The sequence below is a fragment of the Poromitra crassiceps genome (genome assembly GCF_964638095.1).
Source record: "Poromitra crassiceps genome assembly, chromosome: 13".
Classification (NCBI taxonomy): Eukaryota; Metazoa; Chordata; class Actinopteri; order Beryciformes; family Melamphaidae; genus Poromitra; species Poromitra crassiceps.
The window spans coordinates 31,583,022-31,608,604 of record NC_139644.1 but is presented as its reverse complement, the minus strand read 5'-3'; the positions used below and the strand labels follow the sequence as shown (position 1 = coordinate 31,608,604).

The 25,583-nt window shown below is 46.2% G+C and overlaps 1 protein-coding gene across 1 annotated transcript in view; it reads left to right on the top strand.

Annotated features, from left to right (window-relative positions):
* Positions 1-25,583, top strand: part of usp43b (ubiquitin specific peptidase 43b) — a gene marked incomplete at both ends in the record, with an annotated part of 93,845 nt that overhangs the window by 34,630 nt on the left and 33,632 nt on the right. Inside the window, 4 exons of the mRNA XM_083648656.1 lie at positions 3,533-3,642; positions 13,577-13,669; positions 20,855-20,990; positions 22,122-22,266. Of these exons, the coding sequence (XP_083504782.1) occupies positions 3,533-3,642; positions 13,577-13,669; positions 20,855-20,990; positions 22,122-22,266 (484 nt within the window). The remainder of the gene's footprint in view (positions 1-3,532; positions 3,643-13,576; positions 13,670-20,854; positions 20,991-22,121; positions 22,267-25,583) is intronic.

Sequence of the window (25,583 nt, the reverse complement as noted above, 5' to 3'; positions counted from 1 at the left end):
ACCTGAATTTTAGAGCCACAGAAGAAGCCTAATTGGTCCGTGATCGACAAGCTACGTGATCACTGGACAGGCGATCTGTCAATCACACCATAAAACATGGTAAATGGCCTGCATTTATATAGCACTTGCTTTACAGTCAGTAGGTGCATTCACCCATTCACACACCGATGGCGGCAGGTTACCACGCACACCAACGGGAGCAATTTGGGGTTCAGTGTCTTGCCCAAGGACACTTCGACATGCAGACTGGAGGAGCCGGGAATCGAACCACCGACCTCTTTTATCCAAAGCGATTAGTGGACGAGCCGCTCTACCTCCTGAGCTACAGCCGCCCCGAAACATAGTCTTTTTTATCATCTATTTTACTCGAAATGGGACCAAAATGTATGAAGAAGACTTGAAACTAGTGATTGAGGCCATAAACTCATTAGGAGAGTGTTTACTGGGGCCATACATCAAGTGAGGGGTACAGTCATTTGCCCATTCAGTTTTTGCAGCAAGTGGAGTCGCCCCCTGCAGGCCATTCAAAAAGAATGCAGGTTTTAAGTTACTTCCGCATTGGCTTCACAAACAGAGCTATGAGCTAGTATATATATATATATAGCCCCTTGGTTCCACCTGAGCCAAGGCAAAGAGCTTTCATGAGCGAGTGGGAGAATATGACACGGAGGGACATGCAAACAGGAAGGGGTTGTCATTGTATGTAAAGCACAGTGCAGGAGGAAGGTCAGGTTTCTTTCTGTGCCGCTCTTGGTCTTCTTCACATAGCTCAAATACTCGTGGAAGAATAGACTCAGGGCCGGAGATGGTGGTGAACTGAAAAAGACACCGTGTGTAGCTCTCTCTCTCTCTCTCTCTCTGTCTCTCTCTCACACACACGCCGATTTCTCAAACACACACACGCCCTCCACTTTCCTCTACCCCCGTGGAAATTCTAAACCTCTTTTCAGCTCCATTTGTGAGCGGAGGTCATGGTCGAGCTGCCAGCCTGGGAACAGTGGCAGCCAGTATGGGACCGGCAGCAGTGTTAGAAATTGGAGGAATAGTAAACAGAGAGAGAGAGAGAGAGAGAGAGAGAGAGAGCATGACATGTGTCAACAGAGAAGGTTGGGAGAGCGCGGTGTGCAGTTTGCCCCGGTGTTAAAAGCACATCTGAAATGATGACGATGACTTTAATGCATTCTCAAGGGCCTGGCTTTGACATGGTGACGCTGTGGGACTGGTGCTGTCCAAGCAGAGAGATGTTAAGCAGGGTGCCTGTTCACCACATGCTCTTTTCGGAAGGAGCCACTCGGTAGCTGGAAGAATGTTTTAGCGGAACATGTCCGCTGACTGGCACTATGTGAAAAGAGTTGATACTGTGTATACAGTAGATACACGCAAGCACTGATAGGACTCATTATAGCTTGTGAGTGGTTTTAGTCCTCTTGTACAGCCACTTCATACATGAATCCAATGGTCAGATTCATAGATGCCTAATGTATTGACAGAATATCTAATGCAATCCAGTGCAATTGCTAGAAAGATATGGTGTCTCAGAAAATACACATAATTCTACACACTCATACTATTTTGTCACAGAACTTATATTGATTATATCGTATCGTGGTTGTATTGAATCGTGAACCTCATATCGTGCATCAAATTGTATCGTGAGCCAAGCATATCGTCCCATCCCAAGTCACGACTGACCAGTGCTATTATTCCACCTCACTAATCTCCTCTTGCAGCGTCTGGGTAGCGTAGAGGTAAAAGCACTCGCCTACCACCACGACCACGGAGACCCGGGCTCAATTCCTGGCAGCGGTACTTCCAGCAGCGGTACTTCCAGCAGCGGTACTTGGTCAGACATTGGTCAGACGTTCCTACAGTCACAATGTGTCTGCACATGTATCGGAGGAAGCATGTGCGAGTCTACAACTGTCCCCAGATCGGCAGAGGGGGTGGAGCAATGACCGGGACAGCAGGGGGAATTGGCCAAGTACAATGGCGGAGAAAAACAGGGGGAAGGGGGGGACAATACGAGAAAAAAAAATGGATTAAAAAAAATCTCTCTCTTGTCATGTGCTCATGTCTGAGGGTAAGATGCTTACATGAATGTACCCAGCCAAAACAAAGATAGTGATTGGGGTTTCGACAGGGGGTCAAGAGGTCTCACACTACATCATGTGTACCGTTATCACGGAAGATCAATAACTTGTTATACTGTGCTAAACTACATCGGCCTGTAGCCTAGACTCTAGGCCCCAGAGAAAAAGGTAAACCATTGATTGTGTTATTTGATTCCAATGAGAAAGGAAGGTTGTTCAGTTTCTTGTGTGTCTGTATGGCATCACTCATTACCGCACACTGCACAGGCACAGCAGTGCTTGTGAGACACTCCCACTGTGTGCCATCCCACACATTTGTTTTTTGACCTTGTGAGCCTCTCCGTGATCACTCTCTGTTCGTTTTTGATCCCGCCCCCTTCTTCTTTTATCTTTATCCGAGGCCAACCCCACTCTATTGTAGGTGAGTAGATGAAAGCATCAAGAGAGAGGCTTCCCAGAGGGTGAAGTTTGGGTCAGTACTTTACACGGCTTTTGATTATCACTTTATTGCTCGGGCAAAGCAAGAATGTGCTGAGCCGCATTCCACAATAGCCTCCCTAAGCCTCCCCAAAAGGATTGTTGCACCATCACTATAAATGGGTTTATATTTGCACAGTGTAGTGCAATGCTTTTTCTAGTGGGCCGTGGAGGTACTGAAGGCCTGTCACGATTTTCGCCGGAGTCTCCCTATTTTGAACCCTTTCTCCCGATTGGTGATTTCTCACGTTACTGTCCTTCAGAGGCCGTCGCCGGGCTTACTTTTAAAGCCAGAGTGAGATTTCTGGTACCATATGAAACTAGATGATCTAAGGAATCCGTTGGTACCAACCATGTCATGCTAGCTTTTTCACAGCCTAATGTTGGCAGGTATGGATCATTTACATAAAAAAAGTTTTAAAATTAAGTTAGAAATTACCATGAAATATTTATGATTAAATAATTGCATTAAAAAAAGTAATCAGAACTAATAAAACAAAGTCATGGGATTTAAATTATTGGTAAAAAAAAAATTGGGTTAGTTGATTTTCAGATTTCAAAGTGGGCCGCAGCATTCTTCAGTTTGGGAAATGGCTGCCGTAATTTCAGCCAGGCAGTCCGTTCCCATAATGTTTACTCTCATTTGACTTTTGGGTTAATATATAGTCAGGGTTATCCTGATTCCTGAACACTATTGGCACAATAGCAAGAAATAGCAAGAACTATGAAGCAATGTGGTTTGACAGCACCCCACGTTTCAGACATAAAGTATGTACAACTTTGAGTCTTTAACTTTGAAATTCTCGAAATTGATACAGTAAAAAAAAGCTTGATTTTGAGTTGCTGTGTAGTCAGAGTTGTCCTGTTCTTAAAGTAAACATTTGTGAAGTCTTCTCAAAGGAAGAGTCTTTGACTGACACAGTGGGAAAGCATTGTGTTTATTGGTGGTGCCCTCTCTGCTGCAGGGCCCTGGAGGAGCCGAGGAGATGCTGCCTCCTGAGCTGTCCCAGTCGCAGGCCCAGCAGCCTGCGGCCTGGCACAGCTTCGTGCAGGAGCACTTCCAGGCACAGTACAAGTGAGTTTCCCCTCTGCAGCACCCCCCCCCCCACACACACACACACCAGACAGACATTAACAGCACCACAGGGCTCATATACAATATCATCAACTCTACATAAACCCATGGCATTACTCATGCCATGACCGTGGTCTGAATGGGCTGGCTGTGCGTATGACATGTGACCAGTCAGGCTGCATAGATATAGATTCATTGGGAAGTTTATGACTTGCCCATATTGTGGAGTAATAATTCCCATATCTGACAGACCTGGGAGATATTAATGTGTTCTTTTTACAGTATATTTACAGCCTTTTCTAATGGTAAAAACTAGTTATGTGTCATTTTAACATTTTTACCTAATCTACATATACAGTATGTATATATATGTATGTCTGTATATATTTTTTCAATAAGGGAGCTTTGTGTTTCCTATGCCCATTGTTAAATCTATCTATCCGTTTATGCCTTAACCTGTTACTCAGATGATAAGTAACAGGAGGAAAAAAACAACCATGTCTTGCATGTAGGGATGCAGCTAATTACTAATTACTAAATTACTAAATAATGTTAGCTGCCTTGGTAGCTAACATTAGCCTAGAGAGAGTATTTATCTGACGTTATTCTTAGCTACTCCTCAAACCTGCCGGTGGAAATGGTTTATGTCCGATTCGATGTATGTTAAAGGAAGACAATGTTTTTAATGTACCTTGAATTTGACAAATAACAATGGGGGATGCTCACGCAGATCTGGCCATCTGTGTTTTTTACGATAGCCGAAATATTCCCATACAGCCGACGTCGTCTTTTTAGATGGGGGGGAAGTTTAGGGGGGTCCTTGCGTTCTCCTGCTTCAGCCATGATCACACACACATGGTTGTAAACACAGTCACTAGCTGTGTTTCCATTACAGTTTTTCGCAAAATAATTGCGATATTTCTACAACTTCGACAATGTACAATTGCGACTTGTAGGCGTTTCCATTGAAGTTGAGTTTCGCAATTCCCGTTACCAGCAGCTGCCACAGTGATTACGCACGCGGATCTGCCCCATATCCCGTCCCCTGCATGCTCAAATCCAACCAATGGTCAATGCAAATCACAACATGAAGTTACAACGCATATAAACGAGCCTGATTATCAATTCAAAAGAACATGTTGCGGGCTGCGGTGAATGCAGTGAGCGCGACAGGCAGAGGAAAAAAGGTAGCCTACAACTTGTCCCATTTTAGAGATGGAGGAGGGGGGGAAAGGCTGATATGATGCAATAGTCAGAATATCGTGTATTATAATTATAACATTGCACCTGAAACGTGTGTAATGTATTAATCACTTCAGTCAACAGCACCGCACCGGTGTGCTTTTCATCCCGCCGATCATCTCGCCGCTGTGCCAAATGCGCGCACACAGGCATGGATCATTTCTCCCATTAAACATGATCTATTTTCCGGCTCCGCTTTTGCCACGGTTTATCAAACCCTTTCTCCCTAATTTCCTTTCATTTTCCAAAGGAGAAGATGGGTCACATGACGTGCAAATGCGGAAAATCTGTTTCCATTACACTTTTGCGATAAACTGCTATATCGACACGTCTGAAAAACCACCTCATGAGAGCGCAAAAACGTTTTGCGATATTTGGGAGCTTTTTCGAAATTTACGTGTTTCCATTACCCAATTTCTATTGCGATATTTAGATTTTGCGCATTTCTGACGGTAATGGAAACACGACTAGTGATAGCTCCTCACTACTGTGCTCTAGGTAGGCATCATGGCATGCAGCCATGCCAGGGGGAGGGGCCGCGTAAGCTGTAAGCTGCAACCTAGGCACTTTGTTTTGGGGAAACAGCTGATACCGTGGGGAAGGTATGACGGCAAATCTTTTTCAAACCGTGGTATACCTTCAAACCGGAAACCGCTGCATCTCTACTTGAATGTATCTGTCACCCTCAGAAGTAAGTGGTGTTTTAGAAAAATATGCCACTGCTACGTTCGTGCTACGTTCCTGAAGACTTGCTCCCGTTTTCCATGAAAATGATGTTCCAAAAACAATCCACTGACAGGCTGCGCTGATGCCAGCTATGAGCTTATCTGTGCAGAAGACATCCTCATGACAGCACACAGTTAAAAAAAGCCTTGTGACGATTGTTTACTGTACAACAAACCCCTGTCTGCTCACTCATTGTCAGTCGCCTAAATAGTGACTGAAATATGAATGCATAATATATAATAACTCCTGTAGGGACAGCTTCTCATCACAGTGGTTCTCAACGTGAGGATTGGCGACCACTAGTGGTCCTTGAGGGGGTTCCAGGGGGTCTCCAGCAAATTGATGAATTGTTAAGCTTTCATTTATAACAGAGAATGTAGAACAATTACTATTTGGATCATAGTTTCACTGTTATCTCTCCCTACAATATAAGTAGTCATACATTTCTGGACAAAATCATATCAAACAATAAAAAACAACAAACTCTCATCAAATGGGGGTCCCTGGCCCTAATGTGGACTCAATTAGGGGTCCTTGATATGAAAAAGGTTGAGAACCACTGACATACGTAGTGTACCGCTGCCTTTGATCTTAAGGGTTCATTGATTGGATTAGAGTGTAATTCTAGATATGGCAGATGTCATGGAGATGTCATTCTTTCTTTTACAGAGGGGTCTGTGTCCTCTGAGACACAGATGCCTGGCTAGGAGAACGAAAACTCATTACGTCTTCCTCGGTCCTTGCAGTAATTACCAGGCGAGATCATCAATACTGAAAAAGGTCTGACAAGGAACTGCCCCAGCACTCTAACCTCTGTGTCTCTTAAGCAAGCAGAAAGCCCTCTCAGTACAATACTTATTTATTGTACTGGCTGATATAATTGGGGTTGTTATCTGTACAGTATGTCAAAAGTCGTTCGTTTTAACTCTACTGTCATAACACTGATAGTCACTGAAAAGGCCTCAGCCTGTGGATCTGTCTGCAGGATTTTGGTTCACAAAAGGTTTTTTGTTCTTTGGTGGTTTGGTGGCAAGATCTAGTAAATTAAGCTTTTCACCACACTGCATTACCCATTTTTCACATGCAGTTGGATGCCATTGCATCCCCTTGTTTTTCTAATTTCCATCCGGTTGGCAGTAACTGACACCAGAGTCCTTCTGGCAGCCATCTTTCACTCCTCCCTGTAGATAACGGGATACTTCATTTTCTCCATAATAGATGCATCTGACAGCTGTGGGCTTCTGGCTAACTTCCCCCATTCTCTCCCCAATTGTACTTGGCCAATTTCCCCCCCTGCTGCCCCGGTCGCTGCTCCACACTCTGCCGATCTGGGGAGAGCTGTAGACTAGCGCCATGCTTCCTCCGTCACATGCGCAGTTGCCAGCCGTTTATTTTCACGTCACAGCGGGGTGCTTCACCGGCACGTGGGGGAGGATCATGCTATCCCCACCAGTTCCCTTCCGCCCTGAACAGGCACCCCAACCGACCAGAGGAGGCGCTAGTGCACTGCAGCAGCGACCAGGACACATACCCTCATTCCAGCTTCCGCAGACACAGCCAATCGTGCCTGTATGGACGGCCGACCAAGCCGGAGGTAACACAGGGGTGCGAACCTGCGACCCTCGTGTTGATAGGCAGGGAATCTACCGCTACACTACCCGGACGCCCCATCAATTCAACTTTTGACAGCAGTCTTTTGGGACCCATGGTGTAACGCACTATTTTAGCTCATCACTTTGTAATGAAAAGACACTCTGGAAGGTTTCATTTAGCTTAATATCCTGTTTGTTGGTGTTTTCCCCCATCTGCCAATTCCTCTGTAAATTGGCAGCTTGGTGTGGATGGCAGTAATACATCTGTCAGAGCGCATCTCTTAATTGCTCCCCCTACTGACAAATTCCTGTGCTGCGACACCCTGGGTGTGTCTAGACAGGAAGCAGCAGCCTGGCAGGCAGAATCTGTTCCTCTCACCCTCTCAGACGCTGCCAGGCAGGGTGGGTGAGGGACAGTGGCTGAGATGCTACAGAACCATACACATGGCTGCACCCTGAATACTTCACCACACGACTTTACCACAAGTGTACAATTTGAGTCTATTTCAACAATGCAAAATTGCACACAGCATGCTGCAGCCTATGGGATGCTTAATTGAGATGGATGCTCTATACAACTCGAAGTTATTGGAATCAGACTTGCGAACTATTGTTGATTTTTTGTTTGTTTATTCCTGTCCCTCTCTCTTGTCCGGAGTTGAGTCCTGAGCCTCCAGCGCTGCCTATGCAACATTTTGCAATGCAGTGTCCCATGCAATACAACATCTAGAGTTGATAGACGAGTTGACATCATCTAGAGTTGATAGACGAGTTGACATCATCTAGAGTTGACAGTTATCTCTACGATCGCCTGGTTTCTCACTATGCAATCATCATAGCCACTATACACGGCCCAACAGGTCAAATCACTGCTGACAAACGATGGCCTTTATAAGCCCCAAGCGTTATTTGATCTTGCTTTATCAGATTGATCAAATTCACATTCATGATCTTTGAAGTTCCAGAGTGTGTTAAAATCAGCAACATTTTCAGTACAGTTAAAAGCACAGCCCTGAACTGTGCCTGTGGTTCAGTGGCTGCATGCGGCCGGCTGGTCGGTGGAGGCTGCAGTGAGACAGTTGTTGCATGCGGTCGGTGGAGGCTGCAGTGAGACAGTGTCTGCATGCGGTCGGTAGAGGCTGCAGTGAGACAGTGTCTGCATGCAGCCAGCTGGTTGGTGGAGGCTGCAGTGAGACAGCGTCTGCATGCAGCCAGCTGGTGAGTGGAGGCTGCAGTGAGACAGTGTCTGCATGCGGCCGGCTGGACAGTGGAGGCTGCAGTGAGACAGTGGTTGCATGCAGCCGGTCGGTGAGTGGAGGCTGCAGTGAGACAGTGGCTGCATGCGGCCGGCTGGACAGTGGAGGCTGCAGTGAGACAGTGGTTGCATGCAGCCGGTCGGTGAGTGGAGGCTGCAGTGAGACAGTGTCTGCATGCGGCCAGCTGGTTGGTGGAGGCTGCAGTGAGACAGTGGTTGCATGCAGCCGGTCGGTGAGTGGAGGCTGCAGTGAGACAGTGGTTGCATGCAGCCGGTCGGTGAGTGGAGGCTGCAGTGAGACAGTGTCTGCATGCAGCCAGCTGGTCGGTGGAGGCTGCAGTGAGACAGTGTCTGCATGCGGTCGGTGGAGGCTGCAGTGAGAGTGTCTGCATGCAGCCAGCTGGTCGGTGGAGGCTGCAGTGAGAATGTCAGTCTCCTCTGTCAAGCACTGATCACTAGAGTGAAGCCGAGTGACGGGCAGCCGAGCGTGTCAGATTACAAACGCGGTGCACTTTCACCAGAGAGCCCGGCTCCTCGCGGCACTCCACAAGGCGCCGCTTCCCCTCAAGAGCCCCCCCCTCCCTCTGAATCGGTTTGACTGGGTGACTTTTTTGTTTTGCCTTGTCTCCTGAATTGTTTCGATATGAAGGGGAGAATTGGAAAACGGGTGTTCTGCAGTTCTGTCAGCTCGCAAAGTAAAGCGAGGGCTCAGTTTCTTTTACTCTATGTGAACGCTGTAATTTCGGTTTATTGCCTTTTCAATTTCAGAGCTTGACGATTGCTGCCAACTCAGTATCACCAGGCCTAGCGATAAGAATCAGCTGCCGATCTATCGATTCCTAAACAGTTCACCAAAAAAATCAAAATTCTATATCATCTACTCACTCTCATGCCAGTTGAAACACAGCTGACGTTTGTCCATATACAGTAGCACACAAAACCAGTCACCATTGACTTCAGCTGTACTGTACTGGTTTTCTCTCGTTGTGCTGACAGCCTCCCTGTGTTATTATGGTCAAACTTCACCTGTGTTCACTGGCATGATGTGGGCGAGTAGATTAGCGTTAGCATTAGCAGAATTAGCATTTTGTTAAGTGTTCCTTTAACCCATCGAACGGTTTTCTTCTGCCAGCGGCGCTCATGGGAAAGAAAATCCAGTTCATTCTTTCGGATGTGCAACTAAAGTACCTGGCCGATGCCCTGCTGAAGAAACGTTTTTGAGGAGCTCTCCTCACACTCAGAGTAAAGCGCGGAGCTCTGGGTCTCTTCAGCATGGCTGCACCCAGACAGCGGATACCTCTCGACCGTTGCACGCTTCTTCCATTAAAGCCTCGGCAGAAGAACATAGATGTGTATACCGGGGGGGAAGCTGGGGAAAGCCCTGTGTGAGATAGGGACAGCCCTGTGTCTCTTCTCTCCTAAAGTGTCTCCTCACATCGATGTTTTTAGTGGAGGCCGGGTGTGATTTGTATGCACGGAGCGCGGTTACCCTCACTGTTTCCTGGCGAGAATAAGACATCCGTAGGGAAGCCATTCTACTCTGCCAAGAGGGAGAGGTCCACTAAGAGCCAGTGTCAGCTGGGTTTGCCTGAAAAGAGCTCTATTCACGTCCCGTCGCTCCCCCCACAGGCTCTGTCAGGTGCCGTCCTGTAAGGAAAACACATTTGAACAGCTCCTCTTTGGCTTAATTTCCCATGGTAGGTTCGCTCTGTAAAGGTTGAGAAGGTTCACCACACATAGGCTCGGGGAGTTAACTGCTTCTGGAGCCAGTGGAAAAGCTAAAAGAGAAGGAGGAAGGAGGAAGGGGAATGTTTTCCTAAATGGATTCTGATTGGAAAAGGGAATTTGGAATTTGTTCATGAATTAGATTTGCAGGCATTTTGATCAGTTTTTCTTTTTTTCAGCTTTTGTCTCTTTGGACTTGAGTGAACCACTTGGACCATCTTCTCGTTGTTCTTCACACTAGTCTGCTAAAGCTGTGTTCACACCGAGATATTTATTTTTCGCTCTGTCGCTTGATTCAACCCTTTGGAATCGCTCTGTCGCTGTGATTAAATCGCTCGTCAACAGGCACACGAATTGGCGGACATCTGGGGGCTATAACGTTACGCAATGTCATGATGTTTGTCCACTACGAGCCACCGTACTTGTTTACAAGCTAAGCCTATCAGCGTGAGTTCTATACCGGTAGTACAGACTTCATGTTAGCTGTCAGCCTGTCAATCAGCTGTCAATGCGGTTTGTTGCCACACAATAAACCAGCGGTTTGTTCCAAGCCAGTGTGATCCTTGACTCGCTCTCACACGGCAGCCAATCAGCGTTGAACAGCGAGCGACTGATGCCAGCGTAATTTCGCTCGAGTTGGGATATTTCATCTTGGGCGAGGAGCGTATTTTCTCCCCATCGCTCTGTCTCTGTCGCTCTGACGCCCAGCGATTTTTCTCCCGGGCGAATATACGCTCAATCGCTCGTTTGCATTGACTTTGTATGTAAACTCGATGCCAGCGAAAAACTTTAATAGGTCGGTGTGAACGCAGCTTAACAGTTTGCTTGCTCTGCAAAATCTACCACATACTATGGTGCCTTTCTACCATTACAGGAGCCTGGGCGAATCCAAACTGTCATTGATAGGGGAGGGAGTCATTTCTCTCTTCAGGTCTTCACTTCACTTACATTTGTTTCTTCTTCTCAAAGGAAAAAGTGCTGCTATAGGGAGATTCAAGATTCACTTTAATAGCCACAGTAAGTCATTGGTTTACAAACAAGGAATTTGACTTAGTGCGAGCAGGCTATGCAGCGCAGCAGTCACATCAAGAGTAGAAGATGGAGCAATACAGAAAAACAAGTAAAAAGTAAAAGAATAAATAGCAAAAAGTCCTTTCAAGTGACAAATGGGAGGGGGGTATAGTGTCTGTGGGATAATGTCAATGGGGGGGGGGGGACCTCTGTCCGTTACTGAGCCAGTTGTGCTCAGGAGGCATCGGGGGGGAGTGAGTGATCAGATCTGTCTGTTGACCTAAAGATTCTAAGCCTGGAATTTTCTCATACTGTATACATGTATGTCGCGCTGAAATGAGTTGTGCTCAAAAAAAAAATAGGAAGCACCTCACAGGGCCTATCAGAGGTAGAGTTCTCAACGGGCCTGAAAATTGGTCGGGTTTGGTCAGGCTCAGGCTGAAACTCAGAATTCTAAGCTGTGTGTGTGTGTGTGTGTGTGTGTGTGTGTGTGTGTGTGTGTGTGTGTGTGTGTGTGTGTGTGTGTGTGTGTGTGTGTGTGTGTGTGTGTGTGTGTGTGTGCGTGCGTGCATGCATGCATGTGTAAGCATGGAAAAGGAGAGAGAATAAAGAGAAGCTAGCCTACTGTAAGAAAAGAAAAAAAAGCCCAGCCCGAGCCTGTCGGCCTGGGTCGAGTCCCGTTGGGCTCTGGCTGAAACTGAGAACTCCAATCAGAGGACATCATCAAGATTCACTTGATTATCATGTAGGCTACTTATAGAAAATCCTACACAGGAAATCCCTCACGTTATCTTAAAGCACACGCAAGATAAGATTTGATTCTATTTGCAGTCCAATTTACAAAAACACTTCCAGCGATCAGCCCTCTCTGTGGAAATGCGCTCTGACTCATTGTTGTTAGCTAACTGGAACAGGCAACTTCCTCCTGTAAAGCTGAGAGGGATTTGTTGGAATAAGTGTAATCACGGACAAAAAGGACAGAGTGGAAAACTGAACGGCGGAATGGAAGATGGCTGCCTCTTGTTTGGTGCTTTTTCAGAGAGCCGTGTCCTGCAAGTTCAGATAGAGACAGGGAGGAAAGCTCCCCCCCGCTCCATGTGCTCAGGAGGAGCCCTGTCATGGAGGAAAGCTCCCCCGCTCCATGTGCTCAGGAGGAGCCCTGTCATGGAGGAAAGCTCCCCCGCTCCATGTGCTCAGGAGGAGCCCTGTCATGGAGGAAAGCTCCCCCCCCCCGCTCCATGTGCTCAGGAGGAGCCCTGTCATGGAGGAAAGCTCCCCCGCTCCATGTGCTCAGGAGGAGCCCTGTCATGGAGGAAAGCTCCCCCGCTCCATGTGCTCAGGAGGAGCCCTGTCATGGAGGAAAGCTCCCCCCCCCCGCTCCATGTGCTCAGGAGGAGCCCTGTCATGGAGGAAAGCTCCCCCCCCCCCGCTCCATGTGCTCAGGAGGAGCCCTGTCATGGAGGAAAGCTCCCCCCCCCCCCCCGCTCCATGTGCTCAGGAGGAGCCCTGTCATGGAGGAAAGCTCCCCCCCCCGCTCCATGTGCTCAGGAGGAGCCCTGTCATGGAGGAAAGCTCCCCCGCTCCAGGTGCTCAGGATCCCTGACTGTCATGACATCACAGGAAGCATTAGCTGCACCGCTGATGATGCAACAAGCTGGAAACCACTTGTGCCGCTTCCCGATTGTGGCACCGATCGCCCGGGGGCGCTTACATTACCTCAACCTCAACCCCCACCCACATCCCCAAACCCTCCTCCACTCTCTCATTCTCACATCATGTCCTCCTTCCTCACAGTCAGGTCGAGGCGTTCTGTGTGTGGGTTGGAACAGCCTGTTCATTTTGAGTGTGTTGTTCTCTTGTGTTATAAGATCAAGCCGCCGTGTCTCCTGGCCAGGCTCAATCAGGAGCGCACGGGGGTAACCATTTTTTCTCATCGTTCTGACGCGCAGGGTAGTCCAATAGACTGTCAGAGAATTCCCTCAATGTCTGAAATGGACGCACCGGGGGTATGACAATGAAGTAAAACGTTGGCCAGTAAGGGTGTCGTGGTCGGCGCCGGCGGAGAGGGCGTAAACATTTTGCCACATTTCAGCCGTAATTCACATTTAACGTTTTTCTTATTTCACCCTAAACCAAACCATTTAACCATAACCATAACCAAGCTGTTTTAGTTGCCTAAACATAACGTAACACAAGTTTTTGGCTACGGTCTCGCAGCGTCGAAAAATGACAAAGAAAAGGGATACCCAGTATGCTACTGTAACATGTGACCACAAGGGGGCTCCTGACCAAACCTCAGTATTTGACGATGGGGTGAGAATGTGTTGGTGTGTCAAGTGTGCAGAGAGGCTCTGTAATGCCACTTGCTTTCTCTCTCCCTCAGGTCTTCGCTGACCTGCCCCCACTGCCTGAAACAGAGCAACACCTTTGACCCGTTCCTCTGCATCTCACTCCCCATCCCTCTCCGCCAGACCAGGTGAGCGTCGTGGTTTTTGATCCAGAGTTTGAAATCCTCCCAGCAGGTACGTGGAGTGCGAGACGCCTACGCTTTCTGTGGGAAATTCATTTTGTTCCTCGCAGGGAAGACAAGTTCACGCTGTTCCAGAAAAGCGATTGAATCTACTTCAAACCGTAATTCCTCAGTAACCGGAATAGCACGCCGTCCATTTGTAAGAGTCATGCTATTACACTCAAGCTGCAGACATTTTGAAAAGCATTTTGTGGGTTACAATAGGAAATCAGGCTGGAAGCGGTTTTCAGTCGATCCGGGAGCCTGGGGGGGGGGGGGGGGGGGGGCTGCTGTCCCAGAGGAAAAGCTGGTGGAAAGAGCTCTCAACGGCCAGGAACAATGTCACATTCAACCTCCCATCACAATACCCACCCCACCTCCGGCCCAGGTTGGCTTTGGCCTGCCTGTCCAGGAAATCCTGACATTTTGAAGGAGGGACACCCCATTGACTCTCTTTGTCAGCCAGCCTCCCTCGCTCTCTCTTTATCTCTGCCATAGTCTCTTTCTCAAACACACACACACACACACTCGCCCTTTAATTTTGTATGTCATTAAAAAATGTCTAAACATTGGCTCTTGCATTCATACTGTACTCTCTCACACACACACGTTCACAGTACAGCACGCTTTTCTGGTGAATTTAGCCAGAAAATGGGTAGAAAGGGCACGCTAATGCCATCTGAAAGTCAATCAAACGTTACTTACTTACTCTCACCACCTGCCGCCGATTCCCCCTGTCCCTGCCTGTGGAGGAGAGGAGACGTCCCTGTCCCTGCCTGTGGAGGAGAGGAGACGTCCCTGTCCCTGCCTGTGGAGGAGAGGAGACGTCCCTGTCCCTGCCTGCGGAGGAGAGGAGACGGCTGTGTCCTCCCACACCCCCACTGACACTACAGGGTGTGCCTGATTAAAGGAACAGTTCAATCAAAAATTAAAATTTTTGTCATCATCTGCTCACATAATACACAGGGAGGTTGCCAGCACAACTGGAGAGAAAACCAGTCACCATTGACTTCAGTACAGCACAACGGCAGTCAATGGTGACTGGTTTTCTCTCCAGTTATGCTGGCAAAGTCCCTGGGGGTTATATGGACAAACTTCACCTGTGTTTCAACTGACATGTCTTAGTGTTACTTAGAGAAAATCCTACACGGGAAATCTCTCTCAGGTTATCTTAAAACACACACACACACACACGCATGCGTACAATGAAACCGGACACAACATTGTGTGCAATTAAACAGATTTGCCTGATGTCAGCCACAAATCGGAGCATCTGTGTTCCATCTTTTTCAGCTCTGTGCTCGTTCACGCTGCCTGGCTGTGAGAGACGAGCGCAGCCTCACCTCGTGATATTTCACTGTTTGACGTGATCGACGCAGAGAAGAGCCTCCTGTCTCTCCTGGTGTGTCTTAAAGGAATAGTTCACCCAAAAATGAAAATTCTATCATCATCTATGCATTCGCAGTCATGCCAAGTGAAACAGGTGAAATATGTTAGTCCATATAACACAGAGAGGTTGCCAGCACAACTTCATAGCAGCCTTCTCCAAAACATCTGAAGTCAATGGGGACCTGTGTTCTTTAGAGTTCCAACACAAGAGCAGCCAAACAATCACACTCTGAATAGAAAGACCTAGACACCATGATGTGTTGCAAATCAATCGGCTGTAGTTCAGATTTGCACTAAATGATGGTGTAAATATGGGTCTTTTTGGAACTCTGAAGGTCCCCACTGACTTCAGTTGTTTTTTGGAGAGGGTTGCTGTGAAGTTGTGCTGGCAACCTCCCTGTGTGTTACTGTATATGGACAAACTTCACCTGGCATGAGGGTGAGTAGATGATGACGGAATTTTCAATTTTGGGTGGACTATCCCTTTAAGGCTCAGCCGGCCATGATTCCTGCCAAAACGGCCCAAGCCGGTCATTGCCCCTCCTCTCAGATATATGGGCCTTTGAAAGAGTGCATACAAGTTCCGCCAACATCCTCTCTAATTTGGGAAATTGTTTTCAAGAGGCTCGTTCTGACAAGCGGCTTGCCAAGCTGGGACTACTTAGTCATCCTCTCCTTTCTTCTGACTGTGTGGCTGATGGTGTGAGAGAGAGAAAACACTTTTGAAGGCGCGCACACAGAGGAGAAAACAGATGGAGTCTTGTTTTTGCTCTTCCTCCTCTGTGTAAAGATGGGCTCAGTTACAACTAGAACATGTCCATAAGCATTTCTACACACACACACACACACACACACACACACACACACACACACACTGTTTGTTGCAAAACTAACATTTGCCGTGGCCTGCAATCTATACACACTGCACTCTTGTTTATTTGACTGACACCTGACTCCTGGTAATCCTGTGCTCTTTGCATGCTGGATAATTGTGTTTATGATATGCAGTATGGTTTTAGGATGTAAGCCAATATATTCAAGGCTGCTTTGTGATTGTGGCATGATTATTACTTGCGACTTGGACTCGAGTCACACTTAAGTCGCACACACAGTGACTTGAGACTGAACTTTAGACTCGTCCTCAAAGGACTTGAGACTCGACTCGGACTCGAGATTTGGGACTCGCGACTTGGGACCTTTATTTTTATTTTATTTTATTTTTTGCCTGAAAGAAGAGCCGATGCACACCCTCACAGTCTTAAGGATAGGTGCGTCGGAGGATAGGGTCCATAAGTAGAAGATAAAGAATTCCCGCACACCATCCAGTACAGGCAAAAAGAGGCAGGTATTTATAGTCACACCTCGCAGGATGCGCCCAATCAGAGACCGTGAGCTCCCTGGCAATCACTGCCACAGATTGTATGTGGTTAGCCAATCACAGAAGGCCCTTACTCTTACTCCATTTTACCTGATGAAGGTCTGATCGACCGAAACGTTGTTTAATTAAAGTTTGCCAATTACTGGATGGTGTGCGGGAATTCTTTATCTTCATTTTTTTTTTTGCCGCAAATAATCTGACGAGCTGAATGTCATTCAGTTGTACTCTAACTGTTATTGAAAAATAGGTTACGGTTATTATCGCATACCAGATGGCATGCAGCAGATGATAGAAAGCTCAACCATAAGAGACTTGAGACTTAACTTGGACTAGAGACCAAAAACTTGAGTTGACTTGTTCCTCAAAGACTTGAGACTGGACTTGCAAACATATACAATATTAATATTCTATCTCAGTAGCTGCAGCCTTTACCAGGCTAGACACAGCCAGTAATCAAACTAATTAACAGCATATAAATAATCAATATATACAGTCCCATAGGAGGTCCCAGTGGAGCGTAACTGTTTAGGACTTATAACACCATGTCATGACATGGGGATGAAAACCCGGCAAAGGCTGTTACTAAGTTAAGTAAATGGTAATTATTGTTGTCTCAGATTTTCATTGAAATGAAAGTTTTGGATCAGCGTTCAATCCACCAGCAGCGCCCTCACATGCTGCAACAGCCCTGCTTTTATTGTTTCTCAGTAGGAATGTTTGATTTGTCCAGATTGTTGTGAAAAAGGTCATTAGTATGAATTGGGGATGCCTCCTTGAGCAGTGCCTTATTGATGAATGAACACACAGAGACTGCGAAGAGCCGTGATAATTATGATAATTATTAATGTCTCCCATGCAATCAATGCAACACGACTAAATGTGTCTGTTCATGTGTGTTGAATATACCGTTGTTGTTTTTTAGTTGGAGAAATCACACTAAAGATATAACAAGATGAGGAACATAGTGGGGCTGGGCTGGCCCCATGGTGAATGAACTATATTCAAAAAAATGATTTTGCATGTTCTAGCCGTTCTAGCATGGCTACTGGTACAGTTCACCTTATTCACATGGGATACCTCACCTGACAGATTTACATCATACTCAGGGTGGGAAACACTATGTGGAAGACTGCAAAGCACATATAAACAATAGCAGACTTAACCAGACAATAAAAATATACACAAACATATTATATATATAATATTCAGCATTGTTGACTAATAAACAGAGCTGGACAGAAAATGTCCAGCTAATCAACACTGCTCTGTACATGTACACACATCAGCTCATTGAAACCTTTTCTCTACCTATGCGTGTGAACACACCACTTAAAACCCCCTGCATAGGATTTTAAACCCATTTAAATACCTGTATTTTGGTGGCTTTTCTTTATTAACAATAGCGGAGAATGCCACCAATTATGCTGTTTAACTTGTAATTACATGTGATATCACTAACGTGGTAGCTTTTTGCAATTAATTTGTCCTATATAGAGCTAATTCACAATTCCCTTAATTATATAAAATAATCACTTTTATTAACTCATTGAGTGCCAGCCACTTTTGGAAAACGGATGCTCCCAGTGCCAGCCCTTTCAGAGCGTTTTCAGTGATTTCTCGAGGCCCACAGAATATTGTGTGATATTACTATGTAAACACCGAACACGCACAAAGAACGATGAGACTCTATTGTATCATCAGCAAAAAAAAGTTTATTGATATCATTTTCCGTTCTTTAGTTATCAGCCGGAGAAGATAGGTTGATTTCACCAGAAACAGACGTTTCAAATTAGAAGCTGAGATAATGAGCCTTTTGTGAAATGAAGCATTTCAAGCACATCACTGACTCTGAAGCTAATATTTTCTGATGTAGTGACGTGGTGTAGTTGTGTGGTGCCCTGCGTGCCCCACCCCCCTCAACTGCAAACTCCTCCTCCGTGGGAGTGTCTCTGGTGGCTCTGCTCGAATCTCTGCTACCTGCGTCAGGCGACGAATCTCTGCATGGAACTGGGATAAACTCATCCCCACACCAACACACAGCTTGCATGCCAGAGCAGGGAGAAACTCACCCCCACACCAACACACAGCCTGCATGCCGGCGGAGCTGGGAGAAACTCATCCCCACACTAACACACAGCCTAACACGCACCCAGCGTCTATTTTCGGAGCGCTCCGTTTTTGTGCGCCGGCTCCCAGCGCGACACCGAAAAGCCAAACCGGACTGCGGGTGCTGCTTTTCTGGCGGCTAATCGTGTGGAGAAACTATGCAGCAGAGACAGAGGGGCTCAGTTGTGGGAGCGGATTGACTGCTGTTCGCAGCTAACATTAGCTCCAGCCAGAGCAATCTATACGGCTCTGGCTCCAGCATCGGTTTCCGTTTCATCACGGGGCTTCTTCTGCTGTTTTTCCTCACCTTTCTCTAATCTCTTGAGCACTGTCGCCACCTAATGGGTCCGTAAAATAGCTTGTACACCTTCAACATCCACCATATTTGTACAGGAGATGCATCAGGCTTTGATCCACGTCCCACCGTCAAAAAAACGCAATTGACGTCTTTAGACGTCATTGGCACTCTACGTTACTATTTGAATTGACGTCTTTAGACGTCATTGGCACTCAATGAGTTAATGGTGAGTCTATGCAACTCTATTTATACTTGTGTGTTTTGTGGGTGTGTGGACACGACCAGAGGTTTCATGCTTGTTGCTGGCACTAGCATGGCATAACACATATAAACAAGGAGTGAGACTGACCAACTTCCAAAAAGACAACCTTCATAGACTTGTGTGTATATTTGTCTCATAAATTACACATACTTGGATGTCCACTTCACAGAAACCTGTTGTGGATTTATTGTACACAGAAGTTAGTGTGTGTGTGTGTGTGTGTGTGTGTGTGTGTGTGTGTGTGTGTGTGTGTGTGTGTGTGTGTGTGTGTGTGTGTGTGTGTGTGCGCGCGTGTGCGCGTGCGTGTGTGTGTGTGTGTGCGTGTCACAGCTCCTGGTTGTCCTCTGTATTCACCTCTGGCATCCGCCACTATCGCACAGCATCTCTCCATCATTCAGGACCTTATGGTGGGATGACATCAGTGCAGTAGAACTCACCAGCTGGATCTGGTCCACTCTTTGACTCCTGGGGCTGGTTTCACAAAGATATTTTAAGCCCCCCAAAAAATTTGAGACCTTACAACCAGGGTAACTCAGGCCTTAGACCTTTTTTGCTACCAAAAAACAGCTAAATTGTGAATCTCCATAACTCTCTAGACCTTGACTGGCTGCAGCTGCCAAGCCATAGACTCCCACACGTTCCTCAAGGAGGCACCTACTGTATATCCTCAGTGAACTGTTATTCAAAGAAGCCATTATGTCCCAGGCCAGCACCCCGCTCATATCAGCTCTGCCTGTGGAGAGGTCAGAGCCAAGAGTTCCCCGCTTTTAAAAATGCAATAGAGATTCCATTATGTCGCACACATAAAAACCACAGTCCTAATGATCTATTATTAATGTTAAAAAGTATTGATTTATTCATGAAAGTCTTCTTTTGTCCCTTCCTGATAGACGAGTCTGTGACACAGAACTTAGAGCAGAGGCCTTTTTATAGGGGCTTTTCCAGACCAAACAGTTCTGAGGACTTCCTGAGAGGAACTTCCCACCGGGGGAACTACAAGGGCTTTTTTCCTTTTTGCATTCGCACCGCCAATAGGAACACTGAAATGACGTAAGCCGAATAGCATGCTAATCGCTAGTAGCTTCACAGCAAAGCAAGTGAGAGTTCACGTGGGATTGATGGTACTTTGGCTAACTAATGCTAGCTTGCTAAAAAAGAAATAGCACGTTAACAATCAACATATAGACTTACGTCTGGTCCAATCACCAAGATCCGCTCTTCCCTCACTGCAGGGTAGAGCGAAGAGCACAGTGCCGGGGCAAAGAGCAGTGCAGGTATACGTTATCAGAGATTGCTCAGCATTAGCGGTTGTGCTCATGAAAGTCAGCGGTAACTAGGTCAAAGTTGAAATTATTTGAACTTTTTGAACAAATTTGAGCGGTGCGCGATGCCACATGGTTGTGTGGCACCACTCTCCCCATAGGAAAACAATGGCACAGTGGGCACAGAGTGGGTTTATGGATCATGTGTGGGGGCCTTTACGCCACTCAAGGTTCCTCTTGTGCTCGAAGAATACCTACCCTGAAGTCGGAGCTAAAAAAAAGTCCCTCAAAACAGTGTTCTAAGAACTACGATCGTGCCCAGTTCCTGCGGTGCGGACACAATAAAAAGGGGGGAGTTCCTCCAACTGTTCTTCGAACGATGCAAAGGTTCTGCCGGTCGGGAAAACGCCTTATGTCTCCCAGGGTTCTTGACTGTGTGTGTCTTGGTCTGTGGCAGGCCGCTGTGTGTGACTCTGGTGTTCAGCACCAAAGGACAGAGGTACCTGCGGATCGGCCTGGCCGTGCCTCTGTTCGGCTCTCTGGCTTGCCTGAGGAGGATGGTGGCCGATGAGGGGAAGATCTCCCCTGACCAGGTAATGAACCGTGCAGCGGGAACCACACTGACTTGACCTTGTCCTATTCTGTCCAGACTCCAGAAACTAGCCTATCTGTTTGACACATTAGTGTGAGAACATGATTAGTGCGACCTTACTTTGCCCGCCATCGGCTTGAATTTGCTCTTGCCCACATAGCTAAAACACATGAAGCTGGATCTGAGTTCATAATAATAATAGCACAAAAGTAAGATTAACATTAAGGGGGTTCAGGAGTTCACAGCAGAGGAGGTTTTTCCAGTGAGGCATAGGAGGATGGTCCTCCTCTATTAGATTGGGGATTTTATATAAAATATATATATATATATATATATATATATATATATATATATATATATATATATATATATATTTTTTTTCATTTTTCATTTTTTTTTTTATAATAAAATATCAATCAAATGTGTTTTTCTTATGTGCAAACGCTAATTTTTTCATTCATTATAGCTCCATGCAGACGAGTGACTCTGGCCCTGGTCCCACCTTGGAGTAGGAGATTAAAAAAACATTTATTATTACAAAAATCTCGAAATAAATATACAGTATTTACTCTGAGAAATGAAATAATGAGAAAAGGAACAATTATTGATGGTTAAAACTGAATAATGACATCACAACAGTCTAATCCTAATGCTAATTTAAAATGAGATTTGGGCGTTTTGGGCAAAAACTGCTTGTGGGTGAGAGTATCAGCAGCAGAGCACACGTCATATTTTCCCTGGGACCGCCTCAGGTGCCAGGTGCTGTTCCGTCCTGTAGTCCTCTCACTGGGTGCTAATGCAATGCTCCTCACTGGGTGGAAAGCTAAGAGGCTTGACAGCATGGGAAACATGGCAAATACACACACACACATGCGCGCGCACACACGTGAAAAAAAAAAAACCCCAATTTTTTTCGCCGGCGACCTTAGGTCGCCGCACTAGCTTCCTCCCCTGTTTCCAAGCTCACCAGCCACCACTGGTTCACAGAGAGATGTATAATGGCACTGCAAAAAGGAAACTGTGTGTGTGTGTGTGTGTGTGTGTGTGTGTGTGTGTGTGTGTGTGTGTGTGTGTGTGTGTGTGTGCGTGTGTGTGCGTGTGCGTGTGTGTCTCTCTCTCTCTCCCCCTGCAGGTCATCCTGACAGAGATCTACTCCACAGGGTTTCAGCGCTCGTTCTTTGACGAGGAGGATGTGACCAGCATAGCTGACAATTACATCATCTATGCCTTCCAGGCTCCGCCCCTCTACATCAGGGGAGGCTCCGCTCGAATCTCAGGTAGCGACAGCTGCCCGCACGGTGGACAGTATGAGCTCTGCCACTGAAGTCATATGCTTCGTTCATGTCGGCTCGTGTTTACCGTGAATACGAGACCCGGAAGTTGTCTACACGATGTACTCGGCATTCAAGTGGTCACGTCGTGAACATGCGCAGTTGACTAGAAGCCCCAGAGGCCGACAATGTAGCAACCACTAGCTAGCGAGGTTAATGCAGGAAATGCAAAGGCATAATGACAGAGGAAAACAAGATGAGACTGTTGAGAATATCGACAACATGTTCCTCAGACATATTATAAAATGAATAATGAAAAGCTCTATAGCCTACAGCTCAAATGTCAATATATTTAATTGGCCAATGCGTCCGCCATTTTGTGAAACGTCACAGGCACGTCACAAGTCGTGAGCTGGAAGCTTTCAGAAAGATTCCACATACCAAGTCATGAATACCACATGAGTAGTAGTAGTACAGTAGCCTATGCACTGTACCCAGTGTGCTCTTTACTTTGTCTTGTTTTAGAAATATGCCGAGCTCTTCATTTCTTTCAACACTATAGTAGCAGATGAAGGGTCTCTCACCGCTTTAATGTGGACGTACGCACAGATCGCTAAACAAACACAACCAATCATAGTGATTTGCTTTGCTAGATGAACTCCTCGGGGGCTCTCTGCACTCTGCAGGGGCCCCTGGGGAACATATTAAGAAGTATAACTTCACAGAGAACAGTAAATTACACACCTTCATTTGCAGATTATACAGTACGAGCCATGAGATGTATGTCTTCACCGCAGTCGCTGCATTTGAAGTATTTCTCAACAAAAGATGCAAAACTCTGTGCCCCAGAAGCATTTCCGTGTATACTATCCCCTTGTTCCTTGCTCAGCGGTGTAAACAAATAGGTTCTGCTTTGCGGTCCTGTCTGACTGGCGCTGTACGTGTAGGCTGGGAGTCCCAGCAGTGTCCGCATGGCTGTGCTCTCTGAAAAATGTGACTTTGAGTGTTTTAATTGATGTTGGTGGATGACGGCACACAGCACTGCTGCCTGAAGGGGGCCCCCTGAGAGTCTGGCTGGCCTGCATGCATTGTAGACAGAGACACTAAATCCCTGGGGGGGGGGGGTTATGCTGGGTCTGCCTACTGGGGTTGAGACTCCACATAGCACTTCTCACCACTTTCACTCTGCGAGGCAGAATAGCTTTTCGTTCTCATGTATTTGTACATTCTGTGGGAGAATTGCTGAAATTCACTGTCATCAGGTGAGCTCAAAATGGACAGTTTATCACCTCATAATGATTTGTACTAAGCTTGAGGGCTCTGAGCCTGAGTAATTAGCATCTTTAAAACAGAACACGATGTCACTCATAAACTTTAACAGCATTTGCTGATGAAACATATATTTGGTGTACTTGAAATCAATTTGCAGAGTGAAGCTCATCTGTTCCCCACAAAACCATTCTACCACTTAATATGATTGGGTCGATAACCACATAATTTTTTTTTATTATTTCCTTATGCATGTAACTTTCTTTTAAAGCTGCATTCAGCAATGTTTTTATGTTAAAAGAAGTGTTAAATGGCTCTATATTCTGACAGCAATCACTGAAATAGAGTGTTTGGTCAGTGACTTGAAACCCCCAACCCCCCGCTGTCCTCTATCTCTCTCCTGTAGTCATGCATGCATGGCGGACATATCTCCGCAACCGTAACTCATAGAGACTCACCGATGGTGGCGTTGGATTCGGGGTGAAAAAATACATTGGTATTTTAAAAGCACCGCGATCTGACCTTGAGTTTCCCAGAAAATGGCAACATTTCTCTGATTGGTTAAAAAAAATTGCCGTCGACCTCCCACTATCCAATCAGAGAATTGTTGTCATTTTCTGGGAAACGGAAGGTCAGATCGTGATGCTTTTGAAGGACTATATGTATTTTTTGACCCCGAATCCAACGGCGCCATCTGAGTCTCTACGAGTTATGGTTGCAGAGATACGTCCGCCCTGCATGCAGAGCTACAGGAGAGATAGAAGACAGCGGGGGGGTTGGGGGTTCCAAGTTACTGACCAAACACTCTATTTCAGCGATTGCTGTCAGAATATAGAGCAATTTAAAACTTCTTTTAATAACACAAAAACATCACTGAATGCAGCTTTAAGCCAAAGCATGAGGTTAGCATCCCAGTGACATTAGGAACAAATGAGCAACATAAATTATATACTTATTTTATGTAATGTAAAATTGTATTCTCCACTTTATACTCCGTGACGGCAGAATTACAGATACAGTAGAGAGCTCATTTCTGCCTTGTTGCTTGTGAGAAATCAATGCTATTTAAATCATTCTAGCATATGAGTAAGCCTTAGGTGTGCCACGAAGCATATGAGTAAGCCTTAGGTGTGCCATGGAACTATTGCTTCGGTGCCTCCATGGCAGGCCTTTATTACTTTGTTCTCTCGATGTGCAGGAGAATTAGACTCTATGGCGCCTTCGAAATATGATCTTTTATGTCCTCTCTGCAATTTTGGTTTTGTTTGATCCCAACGAGACCCTTTATCAATTATCCATAAATGCGTACAATTAAAGTAAAAAGCTGAATCCTGTCGGCTTCACGTGAGATAATACCCCAGAATACCAAACTGCCACCAGGGGTCTCATTAGAGCTAAGGGTTCTCGTTAGCCTTTTCATTTGTAGTGGTAATGTTAAGGAAAGGTTATTATCACCATGGATTATGTCCTTAGGCGTGTAATTAAAAAGCATGTTAAGCGTGGAGTCTGTGTAGAGACCAGTACTCACTACCAGATCCCTGATTGTGTGGCAGATGCGGAGTCAATACATCTCGTGGGTCATTATAGAAACGTGTGGTGAAACCCGACGTTTTGTTCTGCTTCATTTGTGGTCACTTTAATCTGCTTGTTACTTGCTTGCTTGAACTTTGCTGGTATGCATTTCATAGAATTTCTGGTCCTAACTTAAAACCTCCAGATGTGAGGAGGATTCGTTACAGAGAGGGACAGGTCATCAGTCAGGCACTGTCAGGTGTCTGCTCAGAAGGAGAGGTATTATGGACGGACACAGGTTCAGATCCTTGACCCACGCTAAAGGCTCCCTAATGGTGGAATGACCTTCTCACCCCTCCAGTAAGACCCCATCTTCTGCTGTAGGCTGAAAATGAATCTCCTCAAGTAGTATCTCACCTCACCTCGCCTGCCCCCCACTGAATAAATCCCCTCTCCTCTACACACTGGAATCGCAACAACAAAAACTCTTCTATCTCTCTCCTTTAAGTCCTCATTTAATTTATTTTGTGAGCACGTCTCTC